This window comes from Oncorhynchus masou, chromosome 27 (assembly GCF_036934945.1).
Source record: "Oncorhynchus masou masou isolate Uvic2021 chromosome 27, UVic_Omas_1.1, whole genome shotgun sequence".
Taxonomy (NCBI): domain Eukaryota; kingdom Metazoa; phylum Chordata; class Actinopteri; order Salmoniformes; family Salmonidae; genus Oncorhynchus; species Oncorhynchus masou.
The window spans coordinates 42,333,480-42,348,985 of NC_088238.1; the positions used below are offsets into that span (position 1 = coordinate 42,333,480).

Genomic DNA, 15,506 nt, shown 5'->3' on the forward strand with positions numbered 1-15,506 from the left:
AGCAGAACCCGTTTTCTGGTTTTAATTGATATATACAGTCGTTTCAATGGGGAAAAGGAAAGACATGATCCACCCAAGGATTATTTTAGGTGAGTTGTTTGTTTACTGTTGATGTTATGCGCCCATGTCTCAAGCATGGTTTTGAGTTGGAACATTTTACACCATCATATTGACTACCAGACATATAACATATTATGAAGTGTCCAGAAGCCACTAACGTTAGCCATTCTTCTGAAACATACATGGCAACATAATGATAATTCCATTTAGCAGACACTTTTATCCAAAGCGGCTAACAGTCAGCCATGCATGCAGGTTGGGACGGCAGGTAGCCTAGTTAGAGCGTTGGGACAGTAACTGAAAGGTTGCTGGATCGAATCCCCGAGCTGACAAGGTAAAAATCTGTCGTTCTGCCCTTAAACAAGGCAGTTAACACACTACTCCGGTAGGCCGTGATTCTAAATAAGATTTTGTTCTTAACTCACTTGCCTAGTTAAATAAATAAATTGATGGTCCCAGCGGGAACCAAGCGCCATACTCTACCAACTGAGCCCATAACAACACTATACACTACCAAATAGGCCTGACTTTGTTTATATATCTTGTCTACATCTCTATTTGTTGTCTGTTACTACAGGTGATGGGGGCCATGCGGGCTTACAAAGCCTGCATAGGAGGAAACTCAAAAAACACAAGAAGAAGCATCACCACGACCATGGGCACAGCTCCTACTCTGAGGCCCTGGAGTCAGACTCCGGAATTGTGTTCAAGCCCCCCACACAGCTCAGACTCAAGATCAAACTGGGAGGCCAAACACTTGGGACAAAAAGGTGAGACCTCGCTGCCATTTTAATAGTCTCGCTTGACAGACTTTTTTTTTTGCACAACAATTTAAGTCAATAAGTCATTGTTTTAGTTAAAGTATGATATAATATTTGGACTTGAAGTGACAAATCCGAATTGCCCACTTCGTGCAAATCCGCATGAATGCGTTGTCTTTTCCTTTGATTTGACATACAAATTATTTTCAGCCTACGTTTTATTTCAGGGCTGGGTTTTATTTGAATGATACCACCCATTAGCATGGCATTGTTTATTAATCAGAAACAGCTGCAAAGTTCTTCCTCTTCATGACTGAAATCAGCCAAACAGCCTTGCCTCTTTAGCCATGGAGCAAACAACCATAGGGGGTGTACATTTGTTTTTTTCACCACCACTTTTTACATCTTAGCAGAAAAGTAACATAATCCATTGGATAATTAGTCCATTTTAAAAATGTTGTTAGTCTGGATTTAAAAACAGATACCTGACAATTTTATAAATGGTGTTATATGATAGCATTTTGCAAACCCGCTCCCCCCGTTGCCGCAAGATGAATGGCTTTGACCACTAAAGTGTATCTTCGTCACACGCTCCACTGCTTTGATTGGTGTAACGTTAGCTCGAAACCACAAGTGTCTATCCAGATCATGAAAAGGCACCCGTGAAAGAAATTCAAGGGACTTGAAGGGACTTTCAAGGGACTTTCACTTCCCTGTGAGAACCATGAGCACAGGCTGACTTGGTGTGCTGTACCGCATCCAAAGCCTGCCAGCAGCCTACCAAAAGTTGCACCGTGTTCATTACAATGTAAAAACATTTTTTTTGTTGATATTCAATCTTTCAATAGTTATCCATATTACCAGAGTTTTGTCTTGCTCTAACATTTTTATTTTATTTTTAATTTGACCCTTATTTTTTATCAGGTAAGTTGACTGAGAACACATTCTCATTTACAGCAACAACCTGGGGAATAGTTACATGGAGGAAGCGGGGGGATGAATGAGCCAATTGGAAGCTGGGGATGATTATGTGGCCGTGATGGTACGAAGGCCAGATTGGGAATTTATCCAGGATACCGGGGATAACACCTCTACTCTTACGATAAGTGCCACGAGATCTTTAGTGACCACAGAGAATTAGGACACCTGTTTAACGTACCAACCCGAAAGATGGCACCCAACACAGGGCAATATCCTCCATTTTTCTATGGGAGTTTCGCGGCTGCAATAAAGGGAAGATGCCAAAATTTTGGAGATAACAATAGAGATTGGCAGCATCTAATGGGGATCCATAATAAATACAAATAGGCCAGTGGTTTCCATCTGTGGTGAAGTTTTCCCTAAATCCAGCTGGCTAATCTTTTGAATACAGTGGAGTTAAAACAAAATTTAAACAGCAACAACATTAGCTAGATAGATTAGGTTAGCAAGATAGCTAGCTACACTGACAGTTGTCAGTGTCCTAATTGTTGATGTTTATCAACTCCACATGGGAATTCCCAATTCGTGACTATGTACAGTACAGTACCGTCATTCTTCAGAGGTGTAACCTAAACGTGCATTTCTTCTGTATGACAGGAAATTACGTCAAAATAGTGGCAGCAACTTCATCTGGGGGGGGGGTCCCTTTAAACGTATGGTTTGTTGTTCTCTCTCTCCTTCTTTTCTAATGAACCAGTGTGCCAACGTTCACTGTGGTCCCTGGTGTAGCTCATTCCCAGTGTCCTCTGATGATCGTGGACGACAATGACGACTCTGATGATAAACCTTCTGAGGGTGTTCCACTTGAGCAGTATCGGGCTTGGCTTGGTGAGTGCAAAGGTCTGTCTCTTACACTCATCATATCCACTCATGTTCAATATAAAAGTAATGATGTGCTTAATCTGATTTATTTACTATATTATACACTCCATATACAGTGCATTCAGAAAGTAGTCGGACCCCTTAACTTTCTCCACATTTTATGTTACAGCCTTATTCTAAAATGGATTAAATTGTTTTTTTTTTACCCCCTCAATCTACACACAATACCCCATAATGACAAAGCTAAAAACAGGTTTTAAGAAATGTTTACAAATTCATCAAAAATAAAACTGAAATATGACATTTACGTAAGTATTCAGACCCTTAACTCAGAACTTTTAAGCAGCTTTGGCAGTGATTACAGCCTCAAGTCTTCTTGGGTATAACGCTACAAGCTTGGCACACCTATATTTGAGGAGTTTCTCCCATTCTTCTCTGCAGATCCTCTCATGCTCTGTCAGGTTGGATGGGGAGCTTCGCTGCACAGCTATTTTCAGGTCTCTCCAGAGATGTTCAATCGGGTTCAAGTCCGGGCTCTGGCTGGGCCACTCAAGGACGTTCAGAGACTTGTCCTGAAGCCACTCCTGCGTTGTCTTGGCTGTGTGCTTAGGGTTGTTGTCCTGTTGGAAGGTGAACCTTCGCCACAGTCGGAGGTCCTGAGTGCTCTGGGGCAGGTTTTCATCTTGATTCTCTCTGTACTTTGCTCCGTTCAGCTTTTCCTCGATCCTGACTTGTCTCCCAGTCCCTGAAAAACATCCCCACAGCATGATGCTGCCACCACCATGCTTCACCATAGAGATGGTGCCAGGTTTCCTCCAGATGTGATGTTTGGCATTCAGGCCAAAGAGTTCAATCTTGATTTCATCAGACCAGAGAATCTTGTTTCTCATAGTCTGAGAGTCTTTAGGTTGTGCCAAGCCGGCTGTCATGTTCCTTTTACTAAGGAGTGGCTTCTGTCTGGCCACTCTACCATAAAGGCCTGCTTAGTGGAGTGCTGCAGAGACCGTTGTCCTTCTGGAAGGTTCTACCATATCCACAGAGGAACTGTGGAGCTCTGTCAGAGTGACTATTGGGTTCTTGGTCACCTCCCTGACCAAGGCCCTTCTCCCCCGATTGCTCAGTTTGGCCGGGCGGCCAGCTCTAGGAAGTCTTGGTGGTTCCACATTTTTTACATTTCACAATGACTGAGACCACTGTGAAATTTTCAACTCTAGAAATGGCTTAATACCCTTCCCCAAATATATGCCTAGTTTGAGAAATAGACGCCTCACAAGTCCTCAACTGGGAGCTTCATTAAATAGTACCCGCAAAACAACAGTATCAACGTCAACAGTGAAGAGGCGACTCTGGGATGCTGGCCTTCTAGGCAGAGTTGCAAAGAAAAAGCAATATCTACGACTGGCCAATACAAATAAAAGATTAAGATGGGCAAAAGAACATAGACACTGGACAGAGGAACTCTGCCTAGAAGACCAGCATCCCGGAGTCGCCTCTTCACTGTTGGTGTTGAGACTGGTCTTTTGCGGGTACTATTTAATGAAGCTACCAGTTGAGGATTGCTGAGGCGTCTGTTTCTCAAACTAGGCACTCTAATGTACTTGTCCTCTTGCTCAGTTGTGCACCGGGGCCTCCCACTCCTCTTTCTACTCTGGTTAGAGCCAGTTTGCTCTGTTCTGTGAATGGAGTAGTTCACAGCATTGTAGAAGATCTTCAATTTCTTGGCAGTTTCTCGCATGGAATAGCCTTAATTTCTCAGACCAAGAATAGACTGACTAGTTTCAGAAGAAAGTTCTTTGTTTCTGGCCATTTTGAGCCTGTAATCGAACCCACTGTATTTCTGATCAATTATGTTATTTTAATGGACAAAATATGTGCTTTTCTTACCGACCCCAAACTTTTGAACGGTAGTGTATGTATTCACACCCCTTTGCTAGGACACTCCAAATTGAGCTCGGGTGCATCCCATTTCCTTTGATCTGTATTTATTTGCATACATTTCTAAAAAACATGTTTTCACTTTGTCATTATGGGGTAGTGTGTGTAGATGGGTGGGAAACAAATAAATTTTGAATTTAGGCTATATCGCAACAAAATGTGGAATAAGTCAAGGGGTATGAATACTTTCTGAAGGCACTGAATAAATAAGTTCACTGCACAAGGCAAATGTTTAATGTAATTTCAGTGAGCCTGTTTCTGTCTTTGCCAAACATCAAGTGTTTGAATGAAATGGCATGCTAATCCCTATATAGTGCACTACTTTTGACCCTGGTAGTGCACTATATACAGAATAAGGTGCCATTTTGGATCATAGCCATGTCTTTTTAATATCATAACCATGCACTTGTTTTCTTTCTGTTCCCTGCCTCTAGATGAGGACAGTAACCTGGACCCGTCTCCTCTGCCAGACATGGACTCAGACTCCCTGGGTAAGCCGGTGGACGAGGAGGAGAAGTGGCTGGACGCCCTGGAGAAAGGAGAGCTGGACGACAACGGAGAGTTGAAGAAGGAGATCGATGAGTCCCTGCTCACAGCCAGACAGGTAATGTAACAAGAGAGCAGGCCCCAGACCAGTCTGTCATATCAAAGTAGGGATGACTTTCACTTGACCACGTGGCTTGATTCAGGGAATTTTGCCAGGTCACAATATGATCTGAGAAACGGCTATAAGGTAAAGGGAAATTCCAGCCAAAAACGTTCTTTTGGTATTTGTTTCATTAGTCCATTGTTGATATAGTCCCTAAATGTTTTGCATGTCAGTAATCACGTTAAGATATTTCTGTATTTTGAAAGTTATGTATCTTAACTTGATTGCTGACATGCAAAACATTTAGGGACTATATCAACAATGGACTCATGAAACAAATACCCAAAGTTTTCGTGTGGCGTTTTCCTTTAAAAAACTTTAAAGATTAAAAGATTACAGAAAACCTTGAAATATTTATGTAAAGCTTTAGGTCTACATCCTACTGACCCTGAATGGTTGTGTGTGCGTCTGCCTTACAGAAAGCCCTCCTGCACAAGCAGCAGAACCAGCCTCTCCTGGAGCTGCCCATGGGCTACAAGGAAAAGGAGATGACCACCGAGATGATGCAGAAGAGAGAGGAGAGTGCCCGCAAGAGGCGCCTGCAGGCGGCCAAGAAGGCAGAGGAGGACAAGAACCAGACCATCGAGAGGCTCACCAAAACCTCCAAGGCCAAGATCAAGAGTATGAGGGAGCAGTATAAGTCCAAGCAGGCCCAGTGTCCCATGGTCCGCTACTGTGACTCAGCCCAGGGAATGGGGATTTCGTTTCCAACAGGGGTGCTTGCCCCGACCCCTGCTTCCCTGTGCCTCCCTCCCCTGGCACCGGTAGGCTGCGGGATAAACGGGTGCAGTAATCTGAAGAGGTACTCGTGCTCCAAGACTGGGATCCCTCTCTGTAGTCTGGACTGCTACAAGAAGAATCTGGTCCTTGTTGTGGAGAGTGCTGCTTGAATTTGACCGTTTTCAAATGTTTTGGCTTGCTGGCAGTTTAAACTCTTGGGCTAAATGGACAATGTGTAATTTTTTTGTATTTTGAGAGATTATGAAAAGGCATTTTTCAGTTTTTTTTTTCTCTTTGTGTGATGTCATAAGTGGTCATTTCAGAATGATGTATACTATCAAAAGAGTTCAAACCAATGCATCAGTCAGTCAATTTAGTCCTGATACTAGGATGACATAAGGTAGGTTACAGCCACACCAGGCCCTATCAGACAGCAATTATTTATTTCTAGATCCTTAGTTTGTGGAAGTCCACATAATGTAGATTGAATAAGAATTTAAGGAGGCAAGCTTATTTTTGTAACAGCAGGACTGAAATAACAGAGCGCTGTTTGCCTGATGATCATGAAGGACTTTCATTTGTATAAATATAATGGTTTCGTATTACTTTTGGCAAGCAGAAGCCGTAACGCATAACAGCAGTAACATGTTTGATAAATTGAGAAAATGACCCAGAGGAAACCAAAATATGTTTTTCTTTTAATTGTCACAAATGTGCATTTGTATCACAAATTATTACATTTCCATACAAAATACTGTACATCTTAAATAAGTTATGATATTTTATCTTCCTCCAAAACAGCAACATGAATAGAACTCTACCTAAAGCTGTGTTGCCATGCCAATGTGGAAAGGATAGCAGGCAAGAACAGTCATATTATTTGGTCAGTGCTGTTTGGGATCCTTGGGACGTTCCGAACCTTAACCCTTACCGTTTTACATTTCACCCGCAATGGCGTGACGTAAGAGTTGGTATGTCCCAAGAATGCTGTTTAGACTTTTCCCATATTATTTGGTCTAGCTAACAGGAATGTCAGAACCACAGAACTAGAATGAGACTTGCTATGGCCAGAATAGCAGAACAATACTTTCCTAGCAAACTCACATCTACCCTTTAAAAAAATAAAATCCAGCATGTTTTCTGAGGTATTATTACTCAGTTTTTAGTTAATCTATTCATTACATAGGGAGCCATTTTGGACACAACATAGCATCTGATAAACCCAGGGTATATTTATTATTTTTTAATTAACTAGGAAAGTCAGTTAAGAACAAATTATTATTTACAATGACAGCCTACCAGGGGAACAGTGGGTTAACTGCCTTGTTCAGGGGCAGAACGACAGATTTTTACCTTGTCAGCTCGGGGATTCAATCCAGCAACCTTTTGGTTACTGGCCCAACGCTCTAACCACTAGGCTACCTGTCGCCCCCAAAACCTGTTTAGTAGGCAAGCGTACTGGGATGTTACAGACAGAAATGTCATGAATAGAGCTGACGCGCTTCCTTTTACCTCATGTTTGTTCCACAAAACATATTTCTATCTGGATGCAGTCCTGCTGTTCCACTGGAGCTGATCCAAGGCTAACAGAGAACAACCTTGGTCTGTGAGGTTTCCTGTTACCTGCCGTCAGGTGATCAAGGCACAAGAGGGAGTCTTAGATCCCAGAATATCTCCGACTGACTGCAAGCAGGCGTTGATGTCAACTGGGAAACCTTTAAGACCAGGGTTGTGTTCATTAAGGGAAAACCGTAGCAAAATATTTTGTGATAGAAAATGTGAACAAGCATTTTCTTATTGGAGTTTATGTACCTCCCCGTCTGTCTGTTTTCTTCCGTTTGGTGCCTAATGAACAGGGTTGTGCTCTGGGGTTGTCTGTCTGCCGATAGGTAGTAGTGTTACCAGAGTTCATAAGAGACTGTTGGCAGACGGCTCGTCACAAGGCCAGGCCGAAAGACAGGCGGAAGGCCATCTCCACGGGAACCTCTGCCACGGAGTCATGGAAACACACGTAGAATTCCTGAGGGACGGGTTCGAGAAGCATCCGGCTGGAACACAAACAGAGGGAAATGGCAGTGTGTTTCAAGCTGGAGTATAGGCAGGACGTATAAAAAAAACTAAATCAAAATAAAAAGCACTAGATGTCCAGAGAGTAGACAATACCGCAGCAGCACCTTGATAAATGGACATCTCTACGCCCAGTATATCTTTGTCTGAAATTCACTGTAAGCCAGAGCCCAACTGTTACATGTTGGTCTGCTATTCTCAGCCTCTCACTGGTTTACTTCACATTTCTTTACTTTACCACCCAGACAGACCTCTCTCTCACTGAGGGCACACACACACACCTCTGAAACGCAGAAGCATGTCCAAAAGCAACAGTCGAGACATCCCAAAGTGCCATCAGTCATTATTACAAGGACAGCCACCATCCCTACCCTACATTCAACCCCCCCCCAAAGAAAACACAATATAGAATTCATAACACTGACCCTATATAGCAACAGAGGCAAGATAAATATTCTTAGGACACTCAATCATGTACAGTGGCGCTCACACTATGTGAGGCAAGCACAGACATAGTTGACTTGGTTATGTCTCAAACGGCACCCTACTCTCCATAGTACATTGACCAGAGCACTAAATAGTGCACTATATAGGGAATAGTGTGCCATTTGAGATTCACACTGAAACACGGTGTCCTCTGATGTACCCTAATCCCCATATAAGCGCACTACTTTTATCCAGAGTTCAAAATAGTGCACTACAAAAGGAGCATTTAGTATTTTGGTCTGTCACGTACCCTATAACCCAGTAGTTCATGGTGGGGGCTGGCTTCCTCTGGTCGGTCCAGTTCTCAGGTTTACACTGGAACAGAACTCCGTGTTCCTTCACTGGGCCCAGCCCATGGGTCCCCTGGGGTCTGTCTGTACCTGGCCTGCCCTACTCACACAAAGAGAGGTCTAAGAGATTAAACATAAACACACGCCACCTTTTTTATTACAACACAGACATTCTTACATACAGGGATATGGTGTGTTTGCAGTAGCGACCCATCACATGTTGGTCCCATGTTTCATGGGCGGAAATAAAATTAATAAAGCCGTAGACAAACATGGTATCTTTCTTCAAGTAAGGCAGCTCCAAAATGTAGGTGTTTCAGCCGAGCTCTGTGTTTTCTGTGGTGGAGGGGTAGCCAGCAAAAATACAGTGTAGGCGTTGGTAATCTTACCTAATTGCGCCGAGATTTGCTCAGCGTTCTGTCGCTCATGGGGACATTATGTCACTGCAGAATCTACGGGAGAGCTAGGCAGTTCAAGCCCCCTCGGGTGCTGCCATAGATATATATTAGAAGTGCCCATCCAAGAAGGCTCAAGGTCATTGGCCACAGATAAAAATGACGTCAAATTGCGTTATATCTACCATAGCTTTGATTGGGCTGATCATGTCAACATCACACTTTCAAAAACTTTGCTAGAAAGTTAGACAAGCAGCCATCAGCATGAATCACGTCGACAATCTACTGGCAAATCCTTCTCAAATGAAGAGAATTTATAGATCTATAGAATTTGGTCTCTCTCCCCCTCATAACTTAGCCTACTGCTCTGACTTAGTGGTGTACATGTAGTCTTGAGCCTGTTTTAGAGAATTGTCATTATCGAATATTGTAAGAGCTTTCATTGTCTGCTTATATGCCCCCGTTATTTATCCTACGGTTCTGACTTGGTGTACAGGGAGAATACTGAATGAACGGCCCATGTTCTGAATTCTGTAGCTGTACATTTCACACGTACTGAACAAATGGTTATATCGACTATGTCCATCTTAGCTCGCTCATTAATCCTGAAGAGTCTATTGACGCACCCATGTGTAAGTAACATAAGTAAGTAACATAATTCAAAAATCTCCATCAAAATCTGTCAGTTTAAGCTGGAGATGTCATTTTTTGTGTGTGGGTTGCGTTTCTATCCACCGCATCCACGTATGCAAATCAGTTTTTACTATCTATTTTTACATTTATGAATGTTATTCAAGGCATTTCTATGGGCTATAGTAGTAAATGCAAAATTACATTTATCAAATAATTTTAAAAGATTTTGGGGGGGATACCTAAAGGGGTCCTAAAATTCAAAATCCAATAGCTAAATGATACATTATTTCAAAAAAATAAACATCCTCTCCACTGTCAATGGTGTTAATCTTCAGCAAATTTATTAACATGTGTAAATATTTGTATGAACATAAGATTCAGCAACTGAGACATAAACTGAACAAGTTCCACAGACATGTGTCTAACAGAAATGGAATAATGTGTCCCTGAACAAAGGGGGAGGGGGGGTACAAATCAAATGTAAGAGTCAGTATTTGGAGTAGCCACCAGCTGCATTAAGTCATGCAGTACATCTCCTCCTCATGGACTGCACCAGATTTGCCAGTTCTTGCTGTGAGATGTTACCCCACTCTTCCACCAAGGCACCTGAAAGTTCCCGGATATTTCTGGGGGGAATGGCCCTCGCCCTCACCCTCTGATCCAACAGGTCCCAGACATGCTCAATGGGATTGAGATCCGGGCTCTTCGCTGGCCATGGCAGAACACTGACATTCCTGGCTTGCAGGAAATCACGCACAGAACGAGCAGTAAGGCTGGTGGCATTGTCATGCTGGAGGGTCATGTCAGGATGAGCCTGCAGGAAGGGTACCACATGAGGGAGGAGGATGTCTTTCCTGTAACGCACAGCGTTGAGATTGCCTGCAATGACAACAAGCTCAGTCCAATGATGCTGTGACACACAACCCACAGACGGACCCTCCACCTCCAAATCGATCCCGCTCCAGAGAACAGGCCTCGGTGTAACGCTCATTGCTTCAAGCGAATCCGACATCACCCCTGGTGAGACAAAACCGCGACTCGTCAGTGAAGAGCACTTTTTGCCAGTCCTGTCTGGTCGAGAGACGGTGGGTTTGTGCCCATAGGCGACATTGTTGCCTGTGATGTCTGGTGAGGACCTGCCTTACAACAGGCGTTCAAGCCCTCAGTCCAGCCACTCACAGCCTATTGAGGACAGTCTGAGCACTGATGGAGGGATTGTGCATCCTGGTGTAACTCGGGCAGTTGTTGTTGCCACCCTGTACCTGTCCCGCAGGTGTGATGTTTGGATGCAATCCTGTGCAGGTGTTGTTACACGTGGTCTGCCACTGCGAGGACGATCAGTTGTCCGTCCTGTCTCCCTGTAGCGCTGTCTTAGGCGTCTCACAGTACGGAGATTGCAATTTATTGCCCTGGCCACATCTGCAGTCCTCATGCCTCTTTTGCATCATGCCTAAGGCACGTTCACGCAGATGAGCAGGGACCCTGGGGCATCTTTCTTTTGGTGTTTCTGTAAGCTGATAGTGTCTCACCGACCGTTCCACGGGTTCATTAACTGTTATCTGGATTTTTGAAAGACAGGGTCCTGAAAAAGGGACATTTCTTTTTTTGCTGAGTTTATTTCCATCTTAAAACAATTCCATATATTAGCTTAGTACCCCCCCTCCTCCAACGACTTAAACATTTATAGGTTAATGTCTTAATTGAAATTACGGCTTGCCCCTTATCCGCTCATCGCTCCCTTATGCCATAGTCTGTGCATTTCCATTGCTATATTGCTTATATGGGTCTATTCCATTTGTATCTTATTCGTCATTGTAGGAAATGTTGGAATGATTTCATTGTTTTGCTTGCTTTGTGTATTGTAACTAGCTCATGTGCTTTTCGTCACGTGGGAGGGGACACTATATCATGTTGCTGGGTCTGTAACCATGTTCACCAGTGACAGTCTCTTCTCATTCAAATATTGGTTTTCAATAGAAAAGTTCAGTAATAGACCGATGTAAATCCAGTTGATATTGAGAGGGTTGTCTTCTTTGCGCATTGCGCCGCCTGTGCGTCTGTATATTGTCTATAAAGTGGATCCTCGTGATTGTATTTTCCTTCCCTTTTAGACCACATAGGCCTAATAAAATACTTCAAATGGTTCTCTCTCTCTCACTCTCTCACTCTCTCACTCTCTCACTCGCTCCATCTCTGTGTGTGTGGTGATTTAAAGAAGAGTAAAGTTAGATTCAGCAAGATGTTGAGGCCTTATCTGAACTAACATGCATCTGAACTTCTGTCGCTGTCCATCTTGAAAGTGCTGAATGAATAGGCCTACCTCGTCGCAGCTCGTTCGCTTGCACGTGCTTATACTTACAGCTAAGTGTTGATAACATACGAATAAACATGAAGAACATTCGTTATTATTGAAGGAGAATGTGGTTCTTATTGAGTTACACGAATCCACAAGGAGTCAGTAGAAACCATATTTATTTAAGCAAGTCAGCTATATCAGCTAGGGTTTTTAAAAAGGCAGTAAACGAGGCTGAATGAACAGTTTCGCTGCCAGACGAGTCTCCGCTGATAGCCATGGTGCTGAAAGGAAAGCTCTGCTGTTGGCACAGCTTTATGTAGGCCTTAACAGTTTGCGGGCACCATTTGTCACCGTTATAGTGCAACTAACGTATTGTTTAGTGTTGTGTAGTGGCTTTGCTGGCATGCAACTAAAAAAAACTGGGTAGGTTTGTCCCACCAAGATGCACACGCTAAAATCGCCACGGTGTGTGTGAGAGAGAGTCTGTCTGTGTGTGTGTTCCGTTCTGTATCTTACCCTGGGCGGCAGACTCCGCTGGAAGGCAGCCCGTATGGAGAGGCAGCAGTGGTGGAAGTTGCGAATGAGCTGAGGGTGGATGGAGCCGCTGAGCTGGGCCAGTTCCCTGTGTGTAGGAGCGATGAAGATACCCTGCACCTTCTCCATCAGCACATAGTGGAACAGAGTGTTCTCTGCCCCAGACGTCAACCTGGCCAACACAGAACAGAGAGAGATTGGAATGGAATAGAATGGAATGGGATGGCATGGAACAGAATATAAGAGAATGGGGTGGAATAGAATGAGATGGAATAAAATTAGAATAGTGTGATATGGAATAGAATAGGATAGAATGAAAGGATAGGACCACAGCAGAGAGGAGATTTAGGGCATTATTACAACGGGGAAGGATAAACTAACTTCTAACACTGCTGGCCTGTTTCACTCACTTCATAGTGTTGTACTTCTCCCCTGTCTCTCTCTCAGTCAGACTCTTCTTCAGGGTGCCCAGGTAGAACGGGTTAGGATGCTTCATCCTGGGAATCTAAGGTGAGGGGGGGGAAACAACATTGGTATTTGACAAAACCCAGTGTATCACTAAATATCGTGCTCTCCTAGCAGTGTCTGTACTTTACTGTCTGTATGTCTGTCTGTAATTTAATAAAGTGTGCCGCGGAACATACCTTTTTATAGATATAAGGATGAGGGACGCAATGGGGGAAGGAAGGTTAAGACCCTACCTTGAAAATGCTCCCACTGCCTCGACTCCCATCAGATCCTCCAGAACCCAGCGAGTCTCTCTGACCGACCAGCTTCCGGGCCGAGTCGGGGGTGGACTGTGGACTGAGTCCAGTCGGCCTTCCTACACCCCCATCCGACTGTCCCTCGCTCCCGCTGTCGGACTGACTCCTCTTGGTGCTCGGTCTCCGAGCGCCTCGTCCAAACAGGCTCCGCCCCACCACCTTTCCTCCTCCCTGGTCCGAGGAGGGCGGCTTCACGCCCCCGGCCAGCCTGCTGAGGACAGGAGACGAGGCAGTCAGGGTGTCTAACCTGAGAACCACAATGGAAACCTTTTGTGTCATCCTCAATTTTATCTATGCACTTATTTATACACAAATATTTTACTTCTACACGTAGAATTTTTTGTTTTTAAAATTGTCAAACTAAAAACAACCTGTCACGGACAAACGAGGGGAGGAACCAGTCAGCACAGGAGAGGCAGGGGGCAGGTGGGGCGGCAAGGCGTTCCTCCATCCCTAAGTCCAGCTCCTCCAGCTGTAGGAGGGTAGCCTTGACCTGGTCCACATACACACAGTCGGGCCCTGGGGCCCCCGTGGCAGGGGCCGCACAGCCACTCGCCTCCAGGAGCACACACTGCATGAAGTGCCTCTGGGGGAGAGGGAGCGGTAGAAAGAGAGAGAGAGAGAGAGAGAGAGAGAGAGAGAGAGAGAGAATGTATGGGATAACAGATGTCTGTGTGTAGTTGGTATCCTGGAACACAAAACTAGAGTCAAATGTTGGATGTCTGTCTGAGGGACAGCTAGAGGGGAAAGAGAAAGAGGAGAGAAATAAAGGTAGAGGAAAAGAGCAAGAAATGACACAAAAACAAAAAGGTGACACTCATTAGAGTAACTGACGGAACATAGAATCCTGCATTCTCAATGAAGACCCTATATGTCATTTTATATGTACAGTACCAGTCAAACGTTTGGACACACCTACTCATTCAAGGGTATTTCGTTATTTGTACTATTTTCTACATTGTGGAACGTGCAAAGCTATCATCAAGGCAAAGGGTGGCTACTTTGAAGAATCACAAATATAAAATATATTTCGATTTTGTTTTAACACTTTTTGTGGTTATTACAACATGATTCCATGTGTCACTTCATCGTTTCGATGTCTTCGCTATTACTCTACAATATCGATAAATATTCCAAATGAAAAGACAAACCCTGGAATGAGTAAGTGGGTCCAAAGGTTTGACTGGTACTGTATGTATCTATGGTCTTACCAGTCCCACTATGAGTAGGAAGTAGCGTCCCTGGGGCTGGCAGTAGCCAGGCATGGTACAGTGGTTGCTAATGGTCTTGGTCTGGTGGATCTGTGAGCGGTGGCGAGGGAACACCTCCCTCCAGACAACCAGCTGGCCCACGCGCTGCTCTGAGGCCAAGGGGAGGAGACAGTAGTGCTGGCAGTAGAGAGAAACGTCAAGCAGGTCCTCCTTGGGGAGGTGGTTCGCTATCAGATAGCCCTGGGGTTGGACACATGCAGAGAGACATACACGTCGAGAGACAAGAGACACAGAGTACACACACACACACACAGGTTGGACACACACACACAGATAACACAATTGAATTTAGAATTTTTACTAACACAAGTCGCCCCATCGTATTGGAGTGCCAGACTCTTTCTATACAAAGGTCATGAGAATGGAGACTTGAACCTAGAGAACAACCTTCTACAAATCATGAATAATTCAGCATCAATTGATAGGCTGATGATGTGCCATCCAGAGAATGAGGGGGTACAACATGTTATTCTGGGTGATGATATCCTATCTACAGTGCATTCGGGAAGTATTCAGACCCCTTAATTTCTTCCACATTTTGTCACGTTACAGCCTTATTCTAAAATATTTTTCCCCCCTCATCATTATACACACAATAAACGATAACAACAGAGAAAAAACAGTTTTTTACCCAATTTATACAAAATTAAAAACTGAAATATCACATTTACATAAGTATTCAGACCATTTACTCAGTACCCTGTTGAAGAACCTGGCAGCGATTACAGCCTCAAGTAATATTGGGTATGACGCAACAATCTTGGCACACCTGTATTTGGGGAGTTTCTCCCATTCTTCTCTGCAGATCCTCACAAGTTCTGTCAGGTTGGATGGGGAGCGTC

At 44.0% G+C, this 15,506-nt stretch overlaps 2 protein-coding genes across 2 annotated transcripts in view; one reads left to right on the forward strand and one right to left on the reverse strand.

Annotated features, from left to right (window-relative positions):
* Window positions 1–7,076, forward strand: LOC135516204 (INO80 complex subunit B-like). The gene is made up of 5 exons (XM_064940324.1): window positions 1–89; window positions 638–830; window positions 2,500–2,630; window positions 4,994–5,163; window positions 5,628–7,076. Exons 1-5 carry the CDS (start codon window positions 47–49, stop codon window positions 6,096–6,098), a joined length of 1,008 nt encoding a protein of 335 aa, XP_064796396.1. The 5' UTR covers window positions 1–46; the 3' UTR covers window positions 6,099–7,076.
* Window positions 6,615–15,506, reverse strand: part of LOC135515490 (protein inturned-like) — a 27,464-nt gene continuing 18,572 nt past the window's right edge. The window contains exons 12-18 of the mRNA XM_064939121.1: window positions 14,605–14,844; window positions 13,765–13,979; window positions 13,331–13,640; window positions 13,040–13,134; window positions 12,612–12,801; window positions 8,732–8,871; window positions 6,615–7,976 (exon numbers count right to left, since the gene is read on the reverse strand). Coding sequence (XP_064795193.1) covers window positions 7,865–7,976; window positions 8,732–8,871; window positions 12,612–12,801; window positions 13,040–13,134; window positions 13,331–13,640; window positions 13,765–13,979; window positions 14,605–14,844 — 1,302 coding nt within the window. The 3' untranslated portion in view covers window positions 6,615–7,864. The remainder of the gene's footprint in view (window positions 7,977–8,731; window positions 8,872–12,611; window positions 12,802–13,039; window positions 13,135–13,330; window positions 13,641–13,764; window positions 13,980–14,604; window positions 14,845–15,506) is intronic.